This window comes from Pelodiscus sinensis, chromosome 5, assembly GCF_052426305.1.
Source record: "Pelodiscus sinensis isolate ZL-2025 chromosome 5, ASM5242630v1, whole genome shotgun sequence".
Lineage (NCBI taxonomy): Eukaryota > Metazoa > Chordata > Testudines > Trionychidae > Pelodiscus > Pelodiscus sinensis.
The window spans coordinates 136,290,888-136,304,843 of NC_143056.1; the positions used below are offsets into that span (position 1 = coordinate 136,290,888).

Genomic DNA, 13,956 nt, shown 5'->3' on the forward strand with positions numbered 1-13,956 from the left:
GTGAATATACCGACACCCCCACTGCATCACAAGCGCCCTCTCACAGAGCTGGGGGTGGTGCTGAACAGAGGTACCCATACACACACACAGTGAATATACCGACACCCCCACTGCATCACAAGCGACCTCTCACAGAGCTGGGGGTGGTGCTGAACAGAGGTACCCATACACACACACAGTGAATATACCAACACCCCCACTGCATCACAAGCGCCCTCTCACAGAGCTGGGGGTGGTGCTGAACAGAGGTACCCATACACACACACAGAGTGAATATACCGACACCCCCACTGCATCACAAGCGCCCTCTCACAGAGCTGGGGGTGGTGCTGAACAGGGGTACCCATACACACACACAGTGAATATACCGACACCCCCACTGCATCACAAGCGCCCTCTCACAGAGCTGGGGGTGGTGCTGAACAGAGGTACCCATACACACACACAGTGAATATACCGACACCCTGACTGCATCACAAGCGCCCTCTCACAGAGCTGGGGGTGGTGCTGAACAGAGGTACCCATACACACACACAGTGAATATACCGACACCCCCACTGCATCACAAGCGCCCTCTCACAGAGCTGGGGGTGGTGCTGAACAGGGGTACCCATACACACACACAGTGAATATACCGACACCCCCACTGCATCACAAGCGCCCTCTCACAGAGCTGGGGGTGGTGCTGAACAGGGGTACCCATACACACACACAGTGAATATACCGACACCCTGACTGCATCACAAGCGCCCTCTCACAGAGCTGGGGGTGGTGCTGAACAGGGGTACCCATACACACACACAGTGAATATACCGACACCCTGACTGCATCACAAGCGCCCTCTCACAGAGCTGGGGGTGGTGCTGAACAGGGGTACCCATACACACACACAGTGAATATACCGACACCCTGACTGCATCACAAGCGCCCTCTCACAGAGCTGGGGGTGGTGCTGAACAGGGGTACCCATACACACACACAGTGAATATACCGACACCCCCACTGCATCACAAGCGCCCTCTCACAGAGCTGGGGGTGGTGCTGAACAGAGGTACCCATACACACACACAGTGAATATACCGACACCCCCACTGCATCACAAGCGCCCTCTCACAGAGCTGGGGGTGGTGCTGAACAGGGGTACCCATACACACACACAGTGAATATACCGACACCCTGACTGCATCACAAGCGCCCTCTCACAGAGCTGGGGGTGGTGCTGAACAGGGGTACCCATACACACACACAGTGAATATACCGACACCCCCACTGCATCACAAGCGCCCTCTCACAGAGCTGGGGGTGGTGCTGAACAGGGGTACCCATACACACACACAGTGAATATACCGACACCCTGACTGCATCACAAGCGCCCTCTCACAGCTGCGGACAGGACGCAGCTCAGAGATGGCTATAGCTCTACCAAGGAGGTGACAGAATCTCTCACCACTTACTTTGCAAAGTAGACAACAAACACCACTTGATTTGTGCTGCTAAGAAGGAGTCAGGGTGACTTGCAGGGCAGACTTCTACAGAACTTCTACTTCTGCTTTTCTTGTATAGGCCTTACCACCAGCATTCTACTTATACTAGTGCTAATATACCACATTGACGCTCCAAGAATGGAGGGTCAGGAGGTGATTGGGAGGGCAGCAGGACTGTGAGGGTGCAGATCTTGCAGGGAGAAGTGTGGGGAGCGGGCAGTGGGGTGCAGACCCTGGGGGGGAGCAAAGCAGCAGGACTGTGAGGGTGCAGATCTTGCAGGGAGAAGTGTGGGGAGTGAGCAGAGGGGTGCAGACCCTGGGGGGGAGCAAAGCAGCAGGACTGTGAGGGTGCAGATCTTGCAGGGAGAAGTGTGGGGAGCGGGCAGAGGGGTGCAGACCCTGGGGGGGAGCAAAGCAGCAGGACTGTGAGGGTGCAGATCTTGCAGGGAGAAGTGTGGGGAGCGGGCAGAGGGGTGCAGACCCTGGGGGGGAGCAAAGCAGCAGGACTGTGAGGGTGCAGATCTTGCAGGGAGAAGTGTGGGGAGCGGGCAGTGGGGTGCAGACCCTGGGGGGGAGCAAAGCAGCAGGACTGTGAGGGTGCAGATCTTGCAGGGAGAAGTGTGGGGAGCGGGCAGTGGGGTGCAGACCCTGGGGGGGAGCAAAGCAGCAGGACTGTGAGGGTGCAGATCTTGCAGGGAGAAGTGTGGGGAGTGTGCAGAGGGGTGCAGACCCTGGGGGGGAGCAAAGCAGCAGGACTGTGAGGGTGCAGATCTTGCAGGGAGAAGTGTGGGGAGTGGGCAGAGGGGTGCAGACCCTGGGGGGGAGCAAAGCAGCAGGACTGTGAGGGTGCAGATCTTGCAGGGAGAAATGTGGGGAGTGGGCAGAGGGGTGCAGACCCTGGGGGGGAGCAAAGCAGCAGGACTGTGAGGGTGCAGATCTTGCAGGGAGAAGTGTGGGGAGTGGGCAGAGGGGTGCAGACCCTGGGGGGGAGCAAAGCAGCAGGACTGTGAGGGTGCAGATCTTGCAGGGAGAAGTGTGGGGAGTGAGCAGAGGGGTGCAGACCCTGGGGGGGAGCAAAGCAGCAGGACTGTGAGGGTGCAGATCTTGCAGGGAGAAGTGTGGGGAGTGTGCAGAGGGGTGCAGACCCTGGGGGGGAGCAAAGCAGCAGGACTGTGAGGGTGCAGATCTTGCAGGGAGAAGTGTGGGGAGTGGGCAGAGGGGTGCAGACCCTGGGGGGGAGCAAAGCAGCAGGACTGTGAGGGTGCAGATCTTGCAGGGAGAAATGTGGGGAGTGGGCAGAGGGGTGCAGACCCTGGGGGGGAGCAAAGCAGCAGGACTGTGAGGGTGCAGATCTTGCAGGGAGAAGTGTGGGGAGTGGGCAGAGGGGTGCAGACCCTGGGGGGGAGCAAAGCAGCAGGACTGTGAGGGTGCAGATCTTGCAGGGAGAAGTGTGGGGAGCGGGCAGTGGGGTGCAGACCCTGGGGGGGAGCAAAGCAGCAGGACTGTGAGGGTGCAGATCTTGCAGGGAGAAGTGTGGGGAGTGGGCAGAGGGGTGCAGACCCTGGGGGGGAGCAAAGCAGCAGGACTGTGAGGGTGCAGATCTTGCAGGGAGAAGTGTGGGGAGTGGGCAGAGGGGTGCAGACCCTGGGGGGGAGCAAAGCAGCAGGACTGTGAGGGTGCAGATCTTGCAGGGAGAAGTGTGGGGAGTGAGCAGAGGGGTGCAGACCCTGGGGGGGAGCAAAGCAGCAGGACTGTGAGGGTGCAGATCTTGCAGGGAGAAGTGTGGGGAGTGGGCAGAGGGGTGCAGACCCTGGGGGGGAGCAAAGCAGCAGGACTGTGAGGGTGCAGATCTTGCAGGGAGAAGTGTGGGGAGTGGGCAGAGGGGTGCAGACCCTGGGGGGGAGCAAAGCAGCAGGACTGTGAGGGTGCAGATCTTGCAGGGAGAAATGTGGGGAGTGGGCAGAGGGGTGCAGACCCTGGGGGGAGCAAAGCAGCAGGACTGGGGGGTACAGACCCTGGGGAGGAGGTGATGGATCTGGGCAGGGAATGTGGCTTGGACAGGGTGACCTGAGATTTTGCCCCCCAGGTCAAGCAGTACCAGGAGTCCCTGCAGCAGCTGGAGGTGGTGACCCAGGAGAAGCGGGGACTGCAGGAGGCACTGAGACGGAGCAGTGAGGACTGTGCCAAGCAGGTGCCATGGACAGCTGCCCCTCCCCCAGCCCCGTAGCCCCTTTCCCCGGGCCAGGCTGGCTTGTGCTGATGGCTGAGTCTCCCCCAGGTGCTGGTGCTGCTGGATCAGATCCAGAACTCGGAGCAGCTGCTGCAGAACCTGCAGGCGACCGTGTGGCAGACCCAGCACCGGACCCAGGAGCAGATAGTGAGCAGGGGGTGCCTGGGAGGGCCGGGATCCATGGTGGGGCACTGGGGAAGGCCATGAGTTGGGGCCTGGTCCAATCTCTGCTCATCCCCCCAGGCTGACCTGGCATCATCCCACAAGCGGCTGAGCTACGAGGTGCAGCGGCTGAGCGAGGAGAATGAAGGCCTGCGGGGCTCCCGTGCCCCCCTGACGCCCACGGAGCAGCCCTCGCTGCCCAGCTCTGTGCAGGTACCTGGTGGGGATTCCAGGCCGTCTCCCTGACCTGCCCGGGGCCATTGGGTGCACCCTCTGCCCCTGCAGTCCCCCCACAAGTTGGAGGGGGTAGTAGGAGTGTATATGGAATGTGAGTCTCAACCCCAGGAGCTGCAGGCACTGGTGTGGTGGCGGGGGGTATGAATGGGTGCCAGGGTACAGCTGGGCGGGGAGGGGAGCAGCTGAGCACAGTGGGGGTGGAGGTACAGCTCGCTCTCCCCCCCAGGAGCTGCAGGCACTGGTGTGGTGGCGGGGGGTATGAATGGGTGCCAGGGTACAGCTGGGCGGGGAGGGGAGCAGCTGAGCACAGTGGGGGTGGAGGTACAGCTCGCTCTCCCCCCCAGGAGCTGCAGGCACTGGTGTGGTGGCGGGGGGTATGAATGGGTGCCAGGGTACAGCTGGGCGGGGAGGGGAGCAGCTGAGCACAGTGGGGGTGGAGGTACAGCTCGCTCTCCCCCCCAGGAGCTGCAGGCACTGGTGTGGTGGCGGGGGGTATGAATGGGTGCCAGGGTACAGCTGGGCAGGGAGGGGAGCAGCTGAGCACAGTGGGGGTGGAGGTACAGCTCGCTCTCCCCCCCCAGGAGCTGCAGGCACTGGTGCGGTGGCGAGGGTGTATGTATGGTGCCAGGGTACAGCTGAGCACGGAGGGCGGGGGTACAGCTCGCTCTCCCCCCCCCAGGAGCTGCAGGCACTGGTGCGGTGGCGAGGGTGTATGTATGGTGCCAGGGTACAGCTCGCTCTCCCCCCCAGGAGCTGCAGGCACTGGTGCGGTGGCGAGGGGATATGAATGGCGCCAGGGTGCAGCTGAGCACGGGGGGCGGGGGTACAGCTCGCTCTCCCCCCCAGGAGCTGCAGGCACTGGTGCGGTGGCGGGGGAGTATGTATGGCGCCAGGGTACAGCTCGCTCTCCCCCCCAGGAGCTGCAGGCACTGGTGCGGTGGCGGGGGGGTATGTATGGCGCCAGGGTACAGCTCGCTCTCCCCCCCAGGAGCTACAGGCACTGGTGCGGTGGCGAGGGTGTATGTATGGCGCCAGGATACAGCTGAGCACGGAGGGCGGGGGTACAGCTCGCTCTCCCCCCCCAGGAGCTGCAGGCACTGGTGCGGTGGCGAGGGTGTATGTATGGCGCCAGGATACAGCTGAGCACGGAGGGCGGGGGTACAGCTCGCTCTCCCCCCCCAGGAGCTGCAGGCACTGGTGCGGTGGCGAGGGTGTATGTATGGTGCCAGGGTACAGCTCGCTCTCCCCCCAGGAGCTACAGGCACTGGTGCGGTGGCGAGGGTGTATGTATGGCGCCAGGATACAGCTGAGCACGGAGGGCGGGGGTACAGCTCGCTCTCCCCCCCCAGGAGCTGCAGGCACTGGTGCGGTGGCGAGGGTGTATGTATGGCGCCAGGGTACAGCTGAGCACGGAGGGGGCGGGGGTACAGCTCGCTCTCTCTCCCCCCAGGAGCTGCAGGCACTGGTGCGGTGGCGAGGGTGTATGTATGGTGCCAGGGTACAGCTCGCTCTCCCCCCAGGAGCTACAGGCACTGGTGCGGTGGCGAGGGTGTATGTATGGTGCCAGGGTACAGCTGAGCACGGAGGGGGCGGGGGTACAGCTCGCTCTCTCTCCCCCCAGGAGCTGCAGGCACTGGTGCGGTGGCGAGGGTGTATGTATGGTGCCAGGGTACAGCTCGCTTTCCCCCCAGGAGCTGCAGGCACTGGTGCGGTGGCGAGGGTGTATGTATGGTGCCAGGGTACAGCTGAGCACGGGGGGCGGGGGTACAGCTCGCTCTCCCCCCCCCCGGAGCTGCAGGCACTGGTGCGGTGGCGGGGGGGTATGTATGGTGCCAGGGTACAGCTCGCTCTCCCCCCCCCAGGAGCTGCAGGCACTGGTGCGGTGGCGGGGGGGTATGTATGGTGCCAGGGTACAGCTGAGCACGGGGGGCGGGGGTACAGCTCGATCTCCCCCCAGGAGCTGCAGGCACTGGTGCGGTGGCGGGGGGGTATGTATGGTACCAGGGTACAGCTGAGCACGGGGGGCGGGGGTACAGCTCGCTTCCCCCCCCCCAGGAGCTGCAGGCACTGGTGCGGTGGCGAGGGTGTATGTATGGTGCCAGGGTACAGCTGAGCACGGGGGGCGGGGGTACAGCTCGCTCTCCCCCCAGGAGCTGCAGGCACTGGTGCGGTAGCGAGGGTGTATGTATGGTGCCAGGGTACAGCTCGCTCTCCCCCCCGGAGCTGCAGGCACTGGTGCGGTGGCGGGGGGGTATGTATGGTGCCAGGGTACAGCTCGCTTTCCCCCCAGGAGCTGCAGGCACTGGTGCGGTGGCGAGGGTGTATGTATGGTGCCAGGGTACAGCTGAGCACGGGGGGCGGGGGTACAGCTCGCTCTCCCCCCCCAGGAGCTGCAGGCACTGGTGCGGTGGCGAGGGTGTATGTATGGCGCCAGGGTACAGCTCGCTCTCCCCCCAGGAGCTGCAGGCACTGGTGCGGTAGCGAGGGTGTATGTATGGCGCCAGGGTACAGCTCGCTCTCCCCCCAGGAGCTGCAGGCACTGGTGCGGTGGCGAGGGGGTATGTATGGTGCCAGGGTACAGCTGAGCACGGGGGGCGGGGGTACAGCTCGCTTTCCCCCCCCAGGAGCTGCAGGCACTGGTGCGGTGGCGAGGGTGTATGTATGGTGCCAGGGTACAGCTGAGCACGGGGGGCGGGGGTACAGCTCGCTCTCCCCCCCCCCCAGGAGCTGCAGGCACTGGTGCGGTGGCGAGGGTGTATGTATGGTGCCAGGGTACAGCTGAGCACGGGGGGCGGGGGTACAGCTCGCTCCCCCCCCCCCAGGAGCTGCAGGCACTGGTGCGGTGGCGAGGGTGTATGTATGGCGCCAGGATACAGCTGAGCACGGGGGGCGGGGGTACAGCTCGCTCTCCCCCCCCAGGAGCTGCAGGCACTGGTGCGGTGGCGAGGGTGTATGTATGGTGCCAGGGTACAGCTGAGCACGGGGGGCGGGGGTACAGCTCGCTCTCCCCCCCCCCAGGAGCTGCAGGCACTGGTGCGGTGGCGAGGGTGTATGTATGGCGCCAGGGTACAGCTCGCTCTCCCCCCAGGAGCTGCAGGCACTGGTGCGGTGGCGAGGGTGTATGTATGGCGCCAGGGTACAGCTCGCTCCCCCCCCAGGAGCTGCAGGCACTGGTGCGGTGGCGAGGGTGTATGTATGGTGCCAGGGTACAGCTGAGCACGGGGGGCGGGGGTACAGCTCGCTCTCCCCCCCCAGGAGCTGCAGGCACTGGTGCGGTGGCGAGGGTGTATGTATGGTGCCAGGGTACAGCTGAGCACGGGGGGCGGGGGTACAGCTCGCTCTCCCCCCCCAGGAGCTGCAGGCACTGGTGCGGTGGCGAGGGTGTATGTATGGTGCCAGGGTACAGCTGAGCACGGGGGGCGGGGGTACAGCTCGCTCTCCCCCCCCAGGAGCTGCAGGCACTGGTGCGGTGGCGAGGGTGTATGTATGGCGCCAGGGTACAGCTGAGCACGGGGGGCGGGGGTACAGCTCGCTCTCCCCCCCCAGGAGCTGCAGGCACTGGTGCGGTGGCGAGGGTGTATGTATGGCGCCAGGATACAGCTGAGCACGGGGGGCGGGGGTACAGCTCGCTCTCCCCCCCCAGGAGCTGCAGGCACTGGTGCGGTGGCGAGGGTGTATGTATGGTGCCAGGGTACAGCTGAGCACGGGGGGCGGGGGTACAGCTCGCTCTCCCCCCCCCAGGAGCTGCAGGCACTGGTGCGGTGGCGAGGGTGTATGTATGGTGCCAGGGTACAGCTGAGCACGGGGGGCGGGGGTACAGCTCGCTCTCCCCCCCCCCAGGAGCTGCAGGCACTGGTGCGGTGGCGAGGGTGTATGTATGGCGCCAGGGTACAGCTCACTCTCCCCCCAGGAGCTGCAGGCACTGGTGCGGTGGCGAGGGTGTATGTATGGTGCCAGGGTACAGCTGAGCACGGGGGGCGGGGGTACAGCTCGCTCTCCCCCCCCAGGAGCTGCAGGCACTGGTGCGGTGGCGAGGGTGTATGTATGGCGCCAGGGTACAGCTCGCTCTCCCCCCAGGAGCTGCAGGCACTGGTGCGGTGGCGAGGGTGTATGTATGGCGCCAGGGTACAGCTCGCTCCCCCCCCAGGAGCTGCAGGCACTGGTGCGGTGGCGAGGGTGTATGTATGGTGCCAGGGTACAGCTGAGCACGGGGGGCGGGGGTACAGCTCGCTCTCCCCCCCCAGGAGCTGCAGGCACTGGTGCGGTGGCGAGGGTGTATGTATGGCGCCAGGGTACAGCTCACTCTCCCCCCAGGAGCTGCAGGCACTGGTGCGGTGGCGAGGGTGTATGTATGGTGCCAGGGTACAGCTGAGCACGGGGGGCGGGGGTACAGCTCGCTCTCCCCCCCCAGGAGCTGCAGGCACTGGTGCGGTGGCGAGGGTGTATGTATGGCGCCAGGGTACAGCTCGCTCTCCCCCCAGGAGCTGCAGGCACTGGTGCGGTGGCGAGGGTGTATGTATGGTGCCAGGGTACAGCTGAGCACGGGGGGCGGGGGTACAGCTCGCTCTCCCCCCCAGGAGCTGCAGGCACTGGTGCGGTGGCGAGGGTGTATGTATGGTGCCAGGGTACAGCTGAGCACGAGGGGCGGGGGTACAGCTCGCTCTCCCCCCCCAGGAGCTGCAGGCACTGGTGCGGTGGCGAGGGTGTATGTATGGCGCCAGGGTACAGCTCGCTCTCCCCCCAGGAGCTGCAGGCACTGGTGCGCCGGCTGCAGGAGGAGGCTGGGGCCCTGCACCGAAGCAGCGAGCACCAAAGCGAGCGGCTGCGCATCGAGATCGTCACCCTGCGCGAGCGGCTGGAGGAGGAGACGGCTGCCCGGGCCCGGCTGCAGGGTGTTCTGGAGGCCCAGCGCGAGGAGAGCCGTAAGGCGCGGCTGGGCGGGAGGAGGAAGGGCTCTCGGTGTCATGGCTCCCCCCTTGATGTAACGTTCTCTCTCTTTGTTCCCCTCCCCACAGAGCTCCTGGAGGGTAAGTGGGGCACAGAGGGGGGGGGTGTCCGTCTCCTTCCCATTTCCGTGACTGACCCTGCCCCACCTGTCCCCTCGCAGCCTCGCTGTGCAGCGTGCGGTCGGAGATGGAGCGGCTGCAGCAGCAGCTCGGGCAGGTGAGCGAGCGGCTGGGGGGTCTGGCAGAGGAGGAGCCCTGCTGAACTCTTCCCATGTGGGCAGGGGGCACCGCCAGGGGGGGCCGTCCGATCACACTGGTTCCCTCCCAGGCTGAGCAGCGGGCAGAGGGGCTGGAGCAGGACGTGCAGAGGCTGCGGGGGGACCTCGCCCAGCGCGACCAGGCCTGGGGACAGGAGAAGGTGAGTGAGCTGAGACACCCCCTCCCTTGGGGGCCCCTCCTGGGCCGGCTGCCCGTGGTCCAAAGGAAGCCTGGGGTGGCTGCCGCTGTCAGGCAAAGGGGAGTTGAATGACGCCGCAAGCTCTGCCCGAGCACCTGGGGGGATGGGCATGTCTGCCCCAGGCAAAGGGGGACTGAGCCCCACACTTGGCTCAGAAAGGCATGGCAGCATTCCTCCTTCAGCGTCCCTCTCTGCAAGCAGAGCCGCCCCCAATGGATACCCACTAGGGGCGGGTGGTTGGTCCCCAGCTGTGACCATATCTCCCCCAGGCTGGGCTGGGCATGGGTACAGAGGTGGAGGGCGGGTTGGTCCCAGGCTGTGACTGTCTCCTCCAGGCCAGGTCGGTGGTGGATACAGAGTTGTGGGGGGGGGAGGGGGGTTGGTCCCAGGCTGTGACTGTCTCTCCCCCAGGTCAGGCTGGGGATGGGTACAGAGGAACGGGGTGGGGGTGTTGGTCCCAGGCTGTGACTGTCTCTCCTCCAGGTCAGGCTGGGGATGGGTACAGAGGAACGGGGTGGGGGTGTTGGTCCCAGGCTGTGACTGTCTCTCCCCCAGGTCAGGCTGGGGATGGGTACAGAGGAACGGGGTGGGGGTGTTGGTCCCAGGCTGTGACTGTCTCTCCTCCAGGTCGGGCTGGGGAGGGGGGTGTTGGTCCCAGGCTGTGACTGTCTCTCCCCCAAGCCGGGCTGGGCGGCAGTGGTCCCAGGCTGTGACTGTCTCTCCCCCAGGTCAGGCTGGGGATGGGTACAGAGGAACGGGGTGGGGGTGTTGGTCCCAGGCTGTGACTGTCTCTCCTCCAGGTCAGGCTGGGGATGGGTACAGAGGAACGGGGTGGGGGTGTTGGTCCCAGGCTGTGACTGTCTCTCCCCCAGGTCAGGCTGGGGATGGGTACAGAGGAACGGGGTGGGGGTGTTGGTCCCAGGCTGTGACTGTCTCTCCTCCAGGTCGGGCTGGGGAGGGGGGTGTTGGTCCCAGGCTGTGACTGTCTCTCCCCCAGGTCAGGCTGGGGATGGGTACAGAGGGACGGGGTGGGGGTGTTGGTTCCAGGCTGTGACTGTCTCTCCCCCAAGCCGGGCTGGGCGGCAGTGGTCCCAGGCTGTGACTGTCTCTCCCCCAGGTCAGGCTGGGGATGGGTACAGAGGGACGGGGTGGGGATGTTGGTTCCAGGCTGTGACTGTCTCTCCTCCAGGTCAGGCTGGGGATGGGTACAGAGGGACGGGGTGGGGGTGTTGGTTCCAGGCTGTGACTGTCTCTCCTCCAGGTCAGGCTGGGGATGGGTACAGAGGGACGGGGTGGGGGTGTTGGTTCCAGGCTGTGACTGTCTCTCCTCCAGGTCAGGCTGGGGATGGGTACAGAGGGACGGGGTGGGGGTGTTGGTTCCAGGCTGTGACTGTCTCTCCCCCAGGTCAGGCTGGGGATGGGTACAGAGGGACGGGGTGGGGATGTTGGTTCCAGGCTGTGACTGTCTCTCCTCCAGGTCAGGCTGGGGATGGGTACAGAGGGACGGGGTGGGGGTGTTGGTTCCAGGCTGTGACTGTCTCTCCTCCAGGTCAGGCTGGGGATGGGTACAGAGGGACGGGGTGGGGGTGTTGGTTCCAGGCTGTGACTGTCTCTCCTCCAGGTCAGGCTGGGGATGGGTACAGAGGGACGGGGTGGGGGTGTTGGTTCCAGGCTGTGACTGTCTCTCCCCCAGGTCAGGCTGGGGATGGGTACAGAGGGACGGGGTGGGGGTGTTGGTTCCAGGCTGTGACTGTCTCTCCCCCAGGCCAGGCTGGAGGCCCTGCTGGCTGAGCAGCGGGGGAAGCTGCAGCGGTTGCAGGCAGAACTGGACACCAGTGAGCAGGTGCAGAGGGACTTTGTCCGCCTCTCGCAGACTCTGCAGGTACAGGCTGGGGTGTCACGGGGCGGGTCCCACCTGTGCCCTGTGGGGAGGCGCAGGGGTGCATCTGCAGCCCAGGAGCCGGTGGAAACTTGGGAGGGAGCCGCCAATGTCCCTCTTGCCCCTCAGGTGCAGCTGGAACGGATCCGCCAGGCCCCGTCACTGGAGCAGGTGCGCAGCATTGTGGACGGGACGCGGCTGAAGGACGTGGCTGAGCTCAAGGAGCCCTGAGGGGCTGGGACAGCAATGGGGCTTCCCCCTGGGGGGGCGGGGCACAGATGCCATCTCCCCAGGGGGCCATGAGGCTGATCCTTTGCTCCCCGGTAGGGGGCCTTGGACATTGTCTGTGGCCTGATCAGGCTCTGACCCTCATCTCCTACTAACCCCTCCCCAGGCCCCTCTGGGGGATTGGGGAGAGGAGCCCAGCCCCTCCCCCCACTAACCCAAGATGCAGCTTTTGACCATCCCTCCCCCAGGAGGGAGTGAAGACAGTATCTGCTCCTGCCTGTTACTAACACTGAGAAGGGATGTGGGCGCAGGGTGTTCCCCTTGCCCCCGCCAGGCTGGGCCGCCGGGCCCCCAGCTCCCGACACTAACACCTGCCTGTGTGCAGGGGCCGCGGCGCAGGCTAATAAAAGGGATTTTTGTAACGTCCCAGCTGCAGCTCGTGTCCGCCTGTCCACGTCCACGTTTGTCACAGCGCAGCTGCCCCGGCAACGGGGGCTACAGGGGAGCGGGGGAGGGGCCAGGCGCAAGTGGAGCCTGTTGCAGAACAAGCCGCCGGGCCGCAGAGCCTGCGGGTGTCCGGGAGGGGCGGGGGGGGGGGATTCTGGCTGGTCCCGCCCGGCCGCCCCGTGTCCGACCCCCGGGGGGGCGGGGGGGGATTCTGGCTGGTCCCGCCTGGCCGCCCCGTGTCCGACCCCCGGGGGGGCGGGGGGGGGATTCTGGCTGGTCCCGCCCGGCCGCCCCGTGTCCGACCCCCGGGGGAGGCGGGGGGGGGGGATTCTGGCTGGTCCCGCCCGGCCGCCCCGTGTCCGACCCCCGGGGGGGGCGGGGGGGGATTCTGGCTGGTCCCGCCCGGCCGCCCCGTGTCCGACCCCCGGGGGAGGCGGGGGGGGGGGATTCTGGCTGGTCCCGCCCGGCCGCCCCGTGTCCGACCCCCGGGGGGGGCGGGGGGGGATTCTGGCTGGTCCCGCCCGGCCGCCCCGTGTCCGACCCCCGGGGGAGGCGGGGGGGGGATTCTGGCTGGTCCCGCCTGGCCGCCCCGTGTCCGACCCCCGGGGGGGCGGGGGGGGATTCTGGCTGGTCCCGCCCGGCCGCCCCGTGTCCGACCCCCGGGAGGGGGCGGGGGGGGGATTCTGGCTGGTCCCGCCCGGCCGCCCCGTGTCCGACCCCCCGGGGGGTGGGGGGGGGGATTCTGGCTGGTCCCGCCCGGCCGCCCCGTGTCCGACCCCCCGGGGGGTGGGGGGGGGGATTCTGGCTGGTCCCGCCCGGCCGCCCCGTGTCCGACCCCCGGGGGGGGCGGGGGGGGATTCTGGCTGGTCCCGCCCGGCCGCCCCGTGTCCGCCCCCCCGGGGGGGCGGGGGGGGATTCTGGCTGGTCCCGCCCGGCCGCCCCGTGTCCGACCCCCGGGGGGGGCGGATTCTGGCTGGTCCCGCCTGGCCGCCCCGTGTCCGACCCCCGGGGGGGCGGGGGGGATTCTGGCTGGTCCCGCCTGGCCGCCCCGTGTCCGACCCCCGGGAGGGGCGGGGGGGGGATTCTGGCTGGTCCCGCCCGGCCGCCCCGTGTCCGACCCCCGGGGGGGGCGGGGGGGGATTCTGGCTGGTCCCGCCCGGCCGCCCCGTGTCCGACCCCCGGGGGGGGCGGGGGGGGGATTCTGGCTGGTCCCGCCCGGCCGCCCCGTGTCCGACCCCCGGGGGGGGGGCGGGGGGGATTCTGGCTGGTCCCGCCCGGCCGCCCCGTGTCCGACCAGCGGGGGGCGGGGGGGGGGGATTCTGGCTGGTCCCGCCCGGCCGCCCCGTGTCCGACCCCCGGGGGGGGGCGGGGGGGGGATTCTGGCTGGTCCCGCCCGGCCGCCCCGTGTCCGACCCCGGGGGGGGGGCGGGGGGGGGATTCTGGCTGGTCCCGCCCGGCCGCCCCGTGTCCGACCCCCGGGGGGGGCGGGGGGGGGGGATTCTGGCTGGTCCCGCCCGGCCGCCCCGTGTCCGACCCCCGGGGGGGGGCGGGGGGGGGATTCTGGCTGGTCCCGCCCGGCCGCCCCGTGTCCGACCCCCGGGGGGGGTGGGGGGGGGATTCTGGCTGGTCCCGCCCGGCCGCCCCGTGTCCGACCCCCGGGGGGGCGGGGGGGGGATTCTGGCTGGTCCCGCCCGGCCGCCCCGTGTCCGACCCCCGGGGGGGGCGGGCGCGCGGCACTGGAAGGGCGGGGCTGCTGGGCGGAGAGCGGGGGGCGGGGCCGTGTTCCGCGCGCGGCCGATCTATGGAACTCCCCGCGGGGTAGGGGTCACGTGAGGGCGCCGGGTTTTGGCCCCGCCCTTCCTACCGCATCGCAGGCGGAAGGCGCC

The 13,956-nt window shown here is 67.4% G+C and overlaps 1 protein-coding gene across 7 annotated transcripts in view; it reads left to right on the forward strand.

Moving 5' to 3' along the window:
- The window catches only part of RABEP2 (rabaptin, RAB GTPase binding effector protein 2), a 33,978-nt gene extending 21,929 nt beyond the window's left edge, over positions 1-12,049 (forward strand). For 2 of the 7 annotated variants that reach the window (XM_089778812.1, XM_089778814.1), the window contains exons 6-14: positions 3,571-3,675; positions 3,763-3,861; positions 3,958-4,089; positions 8,858-9,035; positions 9,129-9,140; positions 9,221-9,276; positions 9,388-9,477; positions 11,282-11,398; positions 11,525-12,049. In XM_089778812.1, coding sequence (XP_089634938.1) covers positions 3,571-3,675; positions 3,763-3,861; positions 3,958-4,089; positions 8,858-9,035; positions 9,129-9,140; positions 9,221-9,276; positions 9,388-9,477; positions 11,282-11,398; positions 11,525-11,626 — 891 coding nt within the window. In that variant the 3' untranslated portion in view covers positions 11,627-12,049. Of the gene's footprint in view, positions 1-3,570; positions 3,676-3,762; positions 3,862-3,957; positions 4,090-8,857; positions 9,277-9,387; positions 9,478-11,281; positions 11,399-11,524 lie in introns of all 7 variants that reach the window. The other 5 variants (XM_089778807.1, XM_089778810.1, XM_089778808.1 and 2 more) reach the window with 4 other exon arrangements.
- Positions 12,050-13,956: the final 1,907 nt, after the last annotated feature.